This window comes from Alosa pseudoharengus, unplaced genomic scaffold (genome assembly GCF_046254945.1).
Source record: "Alosa pseudoharengus isolate Yale_2024_CS ecotype anadromous, Long Island Sound unplaced genomic scaffold, YU_APseudo_1.1 YU_APseudo_1.1_scf_5, whole genome shotgun sequence".
NCBI lineage: Eukaryota > Metazoa > Chordata > Actinopteri > Clupeiformes > Clupeidae > Alosa > Alosa pseudoharengus.
Window position 1 is genome coordinate 10,996,656 of NW_027468837.1, and position 14,181 is coordinate 11,010,836.

Here is a 14,181-nt window from a genome sequence, read left to right on the forward strand (position 1 = left end):
ATGCCTTAGAGTGGGGGCAAAATTAGTATCAGTGAATTAATTTGCATAACTTTTAATGTAACCTCTGTCCTCTGAATACTGAGAAATCCTCAAATTTCATATAATCAATTTCATCCTAAGAATACAAAGCATTTTATCAGCGTTATGGATGTGACATGAAATGGACACACTTTTGTGAGAGATTACAGGTTTTCTACAAACTCTGTGAATTTTGAAGGAAACTGCCGAAACTATGATATATGTAGCATGAAGGAGACTTGAATGAACACAAAAAGTGTGTTTTTGAAACTATGCGTCATTTTCGTAATGCATTATGTAGGAAAAACTGGCGTTATGGATGTGACGGTTTCACGTTATGGATGTGACGTGTCTGAACAAGTCCTCGACAAACTACATAAAACACATAATTAAGTAGTGAATTTTGATATGAAACAATTTAAATAGTCATCATGACAAACTAGCGATGAAATTATTGCTTCCTCAGTGCCCACTAAGAGACACAGGAATAATCAGGACAACAAGTCATTTAAAATATAAAAAATATTTTTCTTTTTTTCTTTTACCGTCATCAATTTTGGTCAGTGATTCCCGGATTACTGAAACACCAGGGAACATGAAACTTGGTGGCCACCCCCCTAAATAACTAGCCCTACCTGAACCGTTGCACCCAAGATGACAAAATATTTATGGTATGTTAGTCTCAAGAGCCCGCATCAACCTAACCCATACCCACTCATTTGTGATTTGCACACATAAAGTACATGCACGCGCACATGCACACACACACACACACACACACACACACACACGCACGCACGCACGCACAGTCGCACACATACAGACAGGCAAGCACACACACACACACACATGAATGCAGACACATAAACACACACACACAGGCACGCATACGCATGTGCGCATGCCAACACACACACGCACACACACACACACACACACACATAAACACACAAACACAGGCACGCATACGCACATGCACACACACAGACACACACTCCATTTACATGCACATGAGTTGCAGGAGTAGGAAATGGAGACAAATTGACAAGCGTGATTTATTTTTGCGAAGAGAATATGCAGGACTGAGAGGCGGTCATATTTTGTACCGCTATGCGGTACATCTAGTTTATTGCTGCCGTTACTTATGTTACTCTGTGGGTATTAGCTACAGAGGACCTGACACTTCAAATGCTGGCATATCGCGTCACATTTAAAATTAAACTGTGTTAAGCAGACGTGAACGGCAGGCTGAACAGATCTGCAACAGAAGGAGGTTGCTATGTTAACTCCAGCTGCAAAGTCAGCCATCTTCACCAGCTAACACGATAATCCAGTTACTGTACAACAACAGTATGACAGTTACAGGAAGATAATCGCTCAGATTTTCGTTATTAGGCCACTTGAAAATAGGCTATGGCTAGGCTAATCACTGGAGGTATTTTAATATTATGTTTGTTTTGCTAATGGTTAGGCAAGGCCTCCCTGTGGTTTTGATCAACCTAATAATCTTTGAAATGTCAATTGTAAACACTATGAAATGCGTTGAAACTGACATGCCACCAGAACAGACGTTTTATCGGCTTTGAGGTATAATAAAGTCTCCAGTCTTGTAAATTTACATTATGTAACATCCATAACGTCACATCCATAACGCACCATTAAAGGTTTTAAAAGCAAGAAAGTGGCACAATTTGGTCATCACACTTTACATTGATATAAATCAGCTTTGCACAGACACTATGGACATTGTCGCATCAACACTGTATGTGTAGCATAAACTTTTCCTATAAAACGTTATGGATGTGACATGGCCATGGAACTTGTTGACTTAAAAACAAAAGCCTTACAAATGTAAGGAGTTGTGCTCTTAAAGGCAAGCTGAGCATAGACATTGCTCTACCATTCCCTTGTCACTCTGGAATTTGTCAAATGGCACAATTTGTTTGAACCTTGGGTCCATTTATCCACTTTTAAATATGTATAATATTACCATGTGAAAAATGTTGTTTCTGTATGGTTGCACACCATATTTATGATGTAAAAAGGGTGTAATTATCCATCAAATTCAATCCGATCAGTTACAAACAATAAAATATAGACCTAAATGAAGATTTTAACAACAGTTCTATTTGCGTATGCACAACTTTTTTTTCCATGGTAAGGATGACCTTTGCATGGAATTGCCCTTAATTAAAATGCCACAGCCCATACTATTTTTTCTTTTAGAATATAGATATTAAGAGAATAAATCATTATGCAAATACTTTTACTTTTAATACTTAAAGTACATTTAAAAGCAGGTACTTTTTACTTTTAGGCTACTTAAGTAGGGTTGTCATTGTGGTACTTTTACTTTTACTAAAGTAAATATTTCTCTGTGTATTTGTACTTTTACTTAAGTACTGAGATTCAGTACTTCCTCCACCACTGATAATCCATGACAACATCAAAAACATGTTAACTTCTACTTTCTTTGCGTTCATAAATATTCACGCTAAACTCCGCCCTGGAAACTCAGAATCTCAGAAACCGTATATCTGGTAACACCAGCCCTGGAGACGTGCGATATTTTGTCAAAGTTTCTGAAGAATAAGAAATATGGAAAAGACTTGGTTGCTTCCAAGATAAAAAGACATTGCTAAAATAGATATCTGATCCCCTTAGAGGGCACAAATCAGTCTGAGGATACTGGGGTCATCATTACACAGAGGATCACAAGACACTGACTGCTTTGTTCCAAATCGCTCCCAAAGTGGAACATAAATGCTGAAATGAAAATCAAAATGAAGCTTTTGTTCTTAGCGTTTCATAATTGCTTGGAGGTGAAGGTTTAAGACCATATTTGATTGAGCCAGATTCCTCCATTAATTACCATTATCAAAGTTACAGTTCAGCTGGAAGTAAACCATGTTTACTTTGCAATTCAAATCTCGCTGCAACCAATCTCTGTTTGACCACTGGCCCTTGCGCATAGGGAAAGTGCAGATGTAGAGTGAGGGGCTAAGATTCCTCTCCCAAGCTAAGATAAACAAACAATCCCCAGCTAATGGACACTGCTGGGTATAATCCCGCACAGGGACAGGGCGGAAGACAGACTACCGAGCTCAACGCTCCAACTGAGGCCTTCAGTGCGTTGCGCACATGTTGAACTGGGGAGTTCAGGAGGGGCTCTGGTTCTCCTCCCTTATCAAACGTTTCCAATGGTTTCTTAAGAACAGCACCTACTGCATGAACAGTGCTTTTCGCCTACTGCTTGTGACTGGAAGAGAAGGCTACATTCTTATCTTGAAAATATGGGATGAACTTAATAATTTTGCGGTTGGAAAAAGATGTGTCAGATTTTATGTTTTGTTTCATATTTAACATCAGACTGCAGACGGTCTTAAACCAGGTCAAGGCCGCATTGGCAAGTTAGTTGTTTCTTTTGCACAGGTTTCTTCAATTATTAGACTTTGTTTGCGGCAATTACTCCAATATCTTCACCTATAAAAGTCAGTGGACAATTAAATATTGGATATATTGAGTCCAGGAATTCAGTGCAGTGGTCCTAACCTTGTTAGACATTCATCATTTAGACATGGAGTGAGTAAGGTAACTTTAAGCTGCATTTCCCATGTCCAGCAAAGGGACTAAACTTGGAACTGGAGACTTGGATTGTTTTTATTCAGTGATTATCAGTGATTATCATATTCACTGGCAATTTCACCAAATGCTAGGAGAAAAACATTGTAATAGGAATTCTAGTAAAAATGTAATTGGTAGATGTAATCTAATTCAAGTTTAAATTAGCTTCATTATTAGTTTAGTATGTTTTATGAGGTGGAAGTATTTTCATCTGGGCAAAGTTCAACTCTGCAGCCTGCTTAACTAACAGATATTGCAGCCAACCAGACAGCCCATAGTAGCATAGTAGAATGTAAGATCTGCAGATCTTGCATTCTGTAGCATCTGGAGCTTGAGATTGTAACCAACTGAATGCCTTTCAGGTGCTTTTATGATGGCAAAAATCACTCTTTAGTGTCAGTTTAGTTTGTCTGTTTTGGGCTACTGTAGTGGAAGCATGGTGGTAAAACATGGCGGATTTTGTGGAAGAGGACCCGCTCCCCAGATATGAAGGGCTCTGAGACAACGAAAACACAACGATTTGTAGTTACAGGTGATTATTATACACTAACAAGCGCATACTTATGATACTACATACAATTTCTGCTAATAGTTCATCCTAAATCCTTCATACTGCTCCTTTAGGCTGACCTGGGGTGGACCGGCTATCTGGCAAACCGGGCATTTTCCCGGTGGGCTGACGCACCTTTTGGCCTGATACAATAGGCTGTAGCCAAAGATAATTAATGCGTAGCAAGATGGGTCGTCCTAGTTCATGTCTATGAGGGCAAAGTGGAGTTCAGTCAAGGGCTCTGGTTCAGTCCCTGCCTGCACAGGGACGTGCCACTGACGTATGACTGACGTTTGAACGCCTCGGTTCCACGCCAGACAGAAGCCAGAGTACAAAACAAACTTGGTGTACACCTTCATTAATGTTGATTTTCTCCCGACTGGAGGGTCATACTGTCACACAACATTCTTCTTAAATGGGGAGGAGGGTTTGGAGATCATGATACCGTGTCTGAAATGTGCATCCATTGCTCAGAAAAATATGGCTTTGACAAATTCTGGGAAATTCTTGGATTCTGCCTCAATGTTAAAAAGGGAGCCCGATCACTGCATAAATGGGGGATAGTGCCCCCCCCCCCCCCCCCTTGTGCGGGGCGTGTACTACTGCTACCCTATTTGCATACATTTCCGGGGACAGGAAATTACCTCTCAGGAAGTATCTTTGTAATCAACCATCTTTGCTGTAGCCTACAACTTAATTCATTTAAAACAGTCAGCGGCCCATTGGTTAATTTTCCATACTGACACTGGACTGATCCAATAACACGTCTTGTCAGGCCCCACCCCTCCCATTTTGGCCTAGACTTGCCAACTGGGCAAGAAATAACACCAATGTAGAAGCTTCAAAAATATATAATATTGCAAGAAGACTAGCCTATTTTAGCAACAGGTTGAAGTTCACTGAACTGAAGTGGAGATGTGATCAATCTTACAGAGCTGTGGGACAGTGGAGTGAGCAGCTGGTGGAGAGTGTAGCGTAGTTGAGGCTACATGCAACAAGAACTCAGTGATGGAGCAGGTGTGTGTGTGACATGCCATGCTGACGATGATGATTATGATGGCTTATTAATTGCAATAATGGTAGTAATGATAACATAGTAAGGTCGTCGCCTACTGCACAATAACAAATAGCGCAACATATGTTTTCTAAATTAATGATTTGCAAACCTGGACAGCAAAACTGTCAAATCGACGTTAATTGGTCAGATTGATCAGTTTCTGTCAGACGCCCAAAATCCAACATCGACGACATGAGTGGTGGTTGGGTATCTCAAAGTAGAGTGTTGAAAGGGCTCAGAAGGGTTCCCTTGGTAAAGATGGGCTAAAAGGGTTCACTTGGTAAAGATGGGCTAAAAGGGCTTTTCTTGGTAAAGATGGGCTAAAAGGGTTCACTTGGTAAAGATGGGCTAAAAGGGTTTTTCTTGGTAAAGATGGGCTAAAAGGGTTCACTTGGTAAAGATGGGCTAAAAGACTGCAGGCCGCTGACCATGTGTTGAGAGGCCAGATGTGACCTCGGCACATCATGACAAGGTACATGGACTGGACAGTCTGATTAGTAGGCTGAATAGGGCATGCCCAAAACTTGACAATACCTTCAACCTCAATAGTTTTCTTTTTGTATCTGGCCTGCAACTTTGTGCATGTTATTCATGCTTATTTGATTATAGATGAGTAAAATGTACTAGTTGGGGGCCAAGCAGCGTAGCTGCAGGACCCCATTGAGTTGTAGCTTTTCCTATTATTATTCTGCCATTGGAGTCTATGGCAGCCCATAGAACGCCTGGCTAAAAAGTTCAGATTTTTTGGCAGAAAGTTTCGGGACACTCCACTGACCACTCACACTTATTTACGGACCTCTAAACCCAGCCATCTAGCGCCACCAACAGATCAGAATCTGGCCGCAAATTGAATCGCTGGGTCTAAAGTTGAAATGAAACTTTCCGCCATATTGGACCTCCGCCATATTGGACTTGGCGGAGATGATCCTGTCACTTTCCGCCATATTGGACCTCCGCCATATTGGACTTGGCGGAGATGATCTTCAGACCGAGCCGCACAAAAGATACTTGTCAGATTTTTAAAATTCCACTTTATTGGCCCATGACAGCCAATCAAATATGGCGATGAAGCCGCAAAACAGGAAGTGGGCTAACATCTCGGAGACGCTTTAATGTATGATGTCCAAACTTGGTACAGGGACTTGGTATCTGATTGTGAGGACGCAGTAGGAAATTGACATCATTTGGCCTCTATAGGGGGCGCTGTAATACAGGAAGTGAGCTTGTATCTCAGCAACACTTCGATGTATGAAGTCCAGACTTGGTACAGGGACTTGGTATCTGATTGTGATGACTCAATAGGAAATTGGCATCATTTGGCCTCTATAGGGGGCACTGCAATACAGGAAGTGAGCTTGTATCTCAGCAACGCTTTGATGTATAAAGTCCAAACTTAATACAGAGACAAAGTAGCTGCTTGTGAGGACATGGAAGGAATGTGGTCTCATTTGGCCTCTAGGGGTGCTGTAATAGACAAATTAAGCTCACATCTCAACAACTCTTTGGTGTATGAAGTCCAGGGACATGGTAGCTGTTTGCAAAAACGCACAAGGACATTGGTGTAATTTTCGCCTCTAGGGGCACTATAACAAAGTAAATGAGCTTATTTCTCAGCCATTTCTTTCATCCAATTGCAATCAAACTTGCTGTGAGTGCTTGCTCATGCAATGGCAACGCCATTCCTGCTATAGCGCACTGCTTGGCCCCCACACTGCTGCTTGCAGCTATATTTTATATTTTTCTTGCTTATTCACTTACTGAAAACTCACTAACTTAGCTACAAATAATGCTAATCAAGTTGGCTGATCTTCCCACGACAATGATTCTCTTTTCTTAACTGTGAAAGTCAATTTGAGCAATATATCTAAATTCCCTAAAAACATGCAGTACTTGCTGAAATACATGAAGACGTTTGTACGATTGGAATTCGACCAAGTCTGTATGTGTGTGTCTGTGTGTGTGTGTGTGTGTGTGTGTGTGTACCGGGCCTCCACCGCAGTGGAGCAGCCGTCTACGACTCCGGTGAGTCCAATAATGACCGCTTATTAAACTCAGAAGAGAGGGTAGGTATGGAGGCAACAGATGATGTTTGCATGATATAAGCTTTCCGTCTGAAAACAGTGTTCTCAATATTCACAGCCTTGTAAAAACAGCACTTTGCATCAATATCATGCTTAATTTCACGAATCCGATGTCCCGTTGGAGCCATTGGCGGATGATTCCAGAACAAGATATTTCCTGGCCCTCCCCGGTTGTTATCAAATTTGTCCATTTGCTTTAGTAGGGGTGCAGAGGCAGTCATTTGTTACTGTGTTAACTGCCCATGACATTTTTTATTTGGAAGTAGGAGAAATGATGGAAATTTATTACTGGAAAATTAGTCAACCCACAGGGGTATCCACTGAATACAGTCTGTTAGGACAGAGTGAACATTTCAAGCTGTTTGCAAGTCCCAACTCTTTCATCACATAGCTCCTTAACACTAACCTGCAATAGAGAGGCAGAAAAACACAGCCTGCATGTGTACTGAAGTTGCAGCTACTGTGCAAATTGCCCTCAATTCACTTGGGGGTAAACTTGCTGTTGATCAGAGCCTGATAAGCATCTAAGACCATTCACGGAATGTCCGTGTCGCCATCAAAGGCTTGCGGCAGTGTTTGAACTTTGGCTCGCCTATCTTGCACTGGCCATAATCGGGAGAAGGCGCTGGAAAGAGTGGGAGCTGTAGCAGAAGACTGACCCCAAACAGCTGTTCCTCCTTCCTTACTGCGAATGCTCTCTGCATGCTCCGTAGGCATACCTCACGGCACTTCGTATCTTTCAAGCATACGGACCAACGTGATCCTCTTCACCCATGACTCCTTCATGTAATTCATAACCCCAAATTCAAGGACATTTCCATTGGCACAGGCATAATTCAAAGCTATGTCAGTGACAAAGACCATACATTACAAAAACAAAACCACGTAACATTTCCATACCACATTGCACGCCACTATTTTAAGCATTATTTACATTGGGTCATGTAGAATTACTGAGACGGGCTCCAGATTACATGCTTGATTAAGCGCTAATCTATAAGGTATCGGATCATATTTTGTTGTGCTAAGATCTAACTGCCATAGAATACACTTGCTCTGTCCCCAGGAATTTAGATACAATACAGAGATATGATTTCATCCAAAGTTCTGTACATGGTCACTTTTTCATGGAAAATAACTTGTCGCTTGTTGACTGAGTTGTCATTATTATCAGACCTTGTATTTATAATAGTCTGGTAGATAACCATGAACATCACACATTGTGAGACAACTTTTGCGCTGGCAAAAACACAGGATGAATAATAAAGTCTGATGACAAACCAGACTGCATGTAAACACAGACTGACCGCTCCGTAAATATGATCTTATCAAAACTAGGAAATGTTTTGTTTTAAGGCTGCATTACTCGCGGGTGCTGAGTTAGATCATTGCGTTACCTTCGGTTATTAGAGTCAGCATTGCCTTTTCTGTACAGTCTCTTTATTTGTGCAGCCTTTGTTTTTCTGTTTAGCTGCTACTTTTAGACTTCGTTTTTAGAAGCGAGTCTATTCAGAGGCCGAAACAAAGGGCCTTCTCAATTAAAGGTAATATTGGGGAGCCGAGGGACGTTCTTATCTGTGCGTAGGAGGCGGCCGCAGATAGCCTACTCCAATGTTGACTGATGTCAGTGCAGGCGACAACTCAGGGACCGTGGCCCCTGTCGGTATCGCGGTCTTTGGCTTTTCGGAGACACTTCCTCAAGAATGATAAACATGAGCGAGATGTTTATTTAACAAACTGAAGCCCGATCCAGTGATCTGGGCCAGTCCAGCGAGCAGATGATCCATCAGCCCCCCAGGGCGGGAGCTGCCTAAAGCCAGGCCAAGGCCCTGCTGTGACACTGCCTCGCCTTCACAACGAGAGCACCGAGAGTTCAAAAAGGAAGTTGAAAACCCTTTTCTTCGTTGTTATTTTTCTTTTAAATCATGTCTTTGACCCGGCCTTGTGTGCAAGCCATGAATAATTCCATTTGCCTCCTTTTAGATGTCCTCCCGATTTCAGGCACAGATTCTCTTTTCTGTCTTCCTATCCAGGCGATTTCTGTGCACTTGAACAAGGTGGCAAGCCTCCACCTTGGTCGCATTCCCACTCCCTGGTTTCCCCCACTCTGCCAACACTGGCTTTAGGTCCTAGGTCTTTCTTTCCTTTCCTGCTCTTACTTTCTCGCTGTTTCTCAAAATCTCTTCTCCAGCATACTTCAGTTCTCTCCCAGAAGGGTCTATTATTTATTCTGAGCTCTGGACCAGCATTCTTGACAGCAGTATGTGGCTGACTGGCGTTGACGGAGTTTTTGATGTCTTTCCCCGCAAAGATTGTTTGACTGATAAACGTGTAATCCGTCAGGGTTATTGCGGAGTTTTGAGGGAAGCCCATTACGAGTGCTTTACGAGGCAATAAAAGACACTGAAAAGGCACCCCATTCCCTGTAAAGTGCACTGCTGTTAACGCTGTGATTCTCAGGATCTCCGCCTATCCCCACCACCACCCTCTGAAATCCCCAAAGATAAATGAAATGAGCAATAACCTGGAGACAGAATCCATTAACAGGGGCTTCAGGGACTATTTAGTGCGCTGTTGCATTAGGAGAAACACCCCATATTAAAACAATCTTTTCGGGGATTGGTATTTTGTCTTTGGCTTTTACAGTTCAATTACTAAGGAGGACCTCTCAGAAATTCTGACTTCCCAATTATTTGTGTTTTTATTGTGCATCTGTAGGCTGTCGATAATGGGTGCTGATTGCTTGTGTCATTAACCATTATTACACTTGTATTTAAGCAGTTGGGAGAGTCCTCAGATGTCGAGTGCCAAGCTTGTTCAGCAATGGCATGTTAATACGCATGACCCGCGCTGGCCAAATGAGACACATACTAAAACCTGCATGTCTGACCACGTGTTATAAAAGGGCTTTTTAGAAATGGTGCCATACTTCGATCTCAGCAATGTCTGAATAATAAAATGAAATATACCTCATACATCAGACAGAACCCCATTTCCAAAACAGTTGAGACACTGTGTAAAAAGCAATCAAAAACAGAATGCCTAGTTTTTAAAAACATGTAAACCATGTATTTAAATTAAGAATAGTGCAAAGGCAACATATCAATTATTTAAACAGAAGAATTTGATTTTTTTTAGGAAAACATATGTTCATTTTGAATTTGGAGCCAGCAACACGTCTCAAGAAAAAGTTGGGACAGGGGCATGTTGTGTTGCATGACCACTTCTTTTAACAACATTCTCTTAACATTTGGGAACAGAGGAGACCAGTTGCTGAAGTTCTGAGAATGTCCCATTCTTGCCTGATATAGGATTTCAGCTGCTCAACAGTCTGGGGTCTTCTTAATCATGTTTTTCTTTCCATTATGCTCCAAATAACAGGTCTGGACTGCAGGCAGGCCCTTTTAGCACCTGGACTCTTCTATTGTGGAGTCATACTGTTGTAATATGCAGAATGCAGTCTGGCATGGGTTTTTTTGACATATTTAAGACCTTTCCAGAAATGGCAGCATATTCATAGACAATGGTTATTGGCGGTTTTCCAAAACCTATGTATTGATTTTTCATTAAAGAAGCATGTCTGTATTAATGCAATGTCATCTGAAGATCACAGGCTATCCGATATTGTTTTTCAGCCCTGTCCCATATGTACAAAGATCTCTGGATTCTCTGCATATTTGAGTGTTATATAGATGATGAAATCCCCAAATCCCCACACAGTTTCTTACAGAGTGATAAATACCTCTACATCTTTACTTCTGAGAGACTCTGCCTCTCTGCTCTTTTCACACCCAATCATGGTGCCAGTTAAACTACTTAATTGTGAAATGTTCCTCCTTCTATTTTCTATACCATTACACACACTTTTCCAGATTTTTGTGGACCCCGTCCCAACCTTTTTGAGAAGTGTTGCTGGTATTATTCACAAAATTATTCTGTTTTATTTGAAATTTTACACAGCATCCCAACTTTTTTGGAAATGGGGTTGCACTTTTATATGTAGCATTTGGGGAGATATACTATACTTTTATATTAAACATTTTAGATGATGCTTAAAAAAGAATGATCTATTGAAAAAGACTTGGAAGCAAAGTTTCTTTCAAATAGCCTGGAGCTGTGCCCCATAACCGCAAATTCTTTCATCTATGAATGTGGAAGATACTCCAAATACTCCGAAAATAAGCAAAAAATCTATCCCTATCTACAGTATATCTCTCCATCTCCCTCTCTCTCTCCCTCTCTCCCTTTCTATCTTTCTCCATCCCCCTCTCTATCTCTCTCTCCCCCCTCTCCCTGCCTGTCTATTTAATGATGGAGTAAAAAGTAGCTGATCTGTATTCACTGCAGCGTGTGGTTTCCACTGGATATCAGGTTAAGAGCCCTCCAACACTTCAAAGAGTAAGAGTTCACTGCATCCTTGCCAGACAATGGCTTCATTTAGGCTCAGCCATTTGGCATTAAACTAAACAGCCTCCCCCTGTTAAGTGCTTCTTTAGTGCTTGTGTTTCCAGGCCTGTGGTTGGACGCACTAAGGCTTTCAGTGAGCTTGAAAGGAAAAAAAAACACGTCACTACATCATCAAGGCTTGGAGAGGGATCAGTTTTCCATGTATGTTAAATAAAGAAATCAGGTATTGACATTTTTGAAATACCAAAAACACCCCCTGTCCTGCACCCCCAGGACACAAACGTTTAACAAGATGACTGTCGTCTGACTCTGGATCTGTGTTAATTGAATGATCTTTTTATCTCTGTCTGTCCTCCGGAGACTGTGGAGCAGGGGGCCGGTTGCCTCCTTCCTGTTGAGGTGGGGCATTCTTGAGCTCGGTACTTGACCTGCTGCCTTTTATCAACGTGGGTGGCGCGTGCACTGCACACATGTGCTCACATAAGGGGAAACTTACATCCATGCATTGCACACACTCATCCATGCAAACCCACACTCATACATCAACTTTAACACTTACTCCATTCATTGCTTCAATCAAAGAAGTTCGCAACAGCATGGTCAAAGTAAAATGTCAGATTTTACTTCCAGGGCTAATAGCTCAGTTTGAAATTTTCAGGGTTCGTTTTGGGACTACATGCTTTCAGAGTGCAATGTTGTGTTACTTGGCAATATGATTTGATATTTTTGATATTATATCATTAGACACAAAGTGCCTTGTGAAATCTTATCAAATTATTGGAATTCTCTCTCTCACTCTATCTCTCTAAAAAAGAATATGTAAGTCAACAAATCTTTCACATGTGACTGTTATGACAGTTCACAGACCATTTAAGTGTCTATTCCCTGATCAACATTCAGCAGATGTCTTGGTCCTAGTTGTGCATGAAGTATTTACAATTGCCAGTAACATGTTCATGCTGCTCGCGTTGAGCGCAGTGAAAGTGGAGAATGCTGTACATGCAGCCTCTCTGAGTAAACACCTCGGACGATTATATCAACAGTGCAATAACAGGCCACCCACACACAATAACGACATTAGTATTTTCATAATGTTATGGGCTGATGAGAGTGCTTGAGTCTTACCTTTTGCAGCCACTGCGTGTTGTTGACCATGGCCGTCTCCAAGTGCTGCAGCTTCTGGCTGGACCACTCGGTGTCGGCCGGCAGTGGCGGGGCATCCCTCTGCACCACGTTCACGCCGCCATATTGGTCCCCCGGAGTCGCCTGGCAGCCCTCCACCTCGGGCAGGATGAAGGTGTAGCTGCACTGGCCCTGCTGGACGCGGTGGAGCTTACGCCGCCTCTCTCCTCCTCCTGCGCCGCCACCGCTGCGCCGGTGACCCCCAGCACCACCACCACCTCCTCCTCCTCCTCCTCCACCCCCTCCCCTCTCGCCTCCCGCAGCCACCACCACACCGGCTGTCACCGTCACCGCCACCACCAGCCCCCACTCGAGTAGCACCAGTCTCATACCGTCCACTCAGCCACCTGCGGGGTTATGTTTGTGTGTGTGTGTGTGTGTGTGTCGTAGCACTGCCTGATCACTCACCCCCTGGTGAGCACGATGCTGCTGCTGCTGCTGCTGCTGCTCATGGCTCCAGAGGGTTCACACAAACGAAGAGAAGATGCTCAAGTCTCTTTTTGGATCCTTTGAGATTTAATTGTTAAAGCCTTTGCAATTGTCTTCACGGTCAGCTCGGCTGCTCGGACTCTTAGGAGAGTAGAATGTTTCCCCCGTAGGGTTCCGCTTCCTCTCAACTCTCCATGGCCCCCACTGCTACGTGAGAGAACAAGATGCAAGTACTGACCCCTGCGAAGCCACCGAGAGAGAAAGAGAGAGAGAGAGAGAGAGAGAGAGAGACAGCTGCTCCAAATTAATCTCTAAATTCTCAATCCCTCCAAACGTCAAAAAAAAAGGTATACAGACAGAGAGAGGTGAGAGAAAAGGGGGGAGAGAGGAGAGAGAGAGAGAGAGGGAGAAATGTTTCCTTGCTATCCGTCTGCAGTGGCTCGAGTTTCAAAAGTGACCACAGTGAAACTGCTCTGCCCTCTTATCTGGGGGATTGGGGTGGGGGGGGTGGGTTGAGGAGCAGGAGGAGGACGTGGGGAGGAGGAGGAGGGGGAATCTGAGGGGAGTCTGAGGGAGGTCTGTTAGCACACTCCGGCTCACGTCTCCTCCTATCTTGCCCCTTCCCCGCACTCTGCTACAGTTCAGATAATGTTTCATGGCTCGTCTGTTCGCTCGCCGGTGTCTCCTTCCCTCCCTCCTCACCACAGCACCGGGCTGACACAGGCTGCTGTTTCTGCTGCTGTGGTGGAGGTGGTGGTGGGAGGGCTCAGGCAGGCAGCTATCACACAGACACATGTACAACACACACTCTGTCTGACATCTGACAGGAGCAG

The 14,181-nt window shown here is 43.0% G+C and overlaps 1 protein-coding gene across 1 annotated transcript in view; it reads right to left on the reverse strand.

Moving 5' to 3' along the window:
* Positions 1-13,781, reverse strand: part of angpt4 (angiopoietin 4) — a 34,410-nt gene extending 20,629 nt beyond the window's left edge. The window contains exon 1 of the mRNA XM_076268124.1: positions 12,863-13,781. Within this exon, the coding sequence (XP_076124239.1) occupies positions 12,863-13,249 (387 nt within the window). The 5' untranslated portion in view covers positions 13,250-13,781. The remainder of the gene's footprint in view (positions 1-12,862) is intronic.
* Between the last annotated feature and the right edge of the window lie 400 nt (positions 13,782-14,181).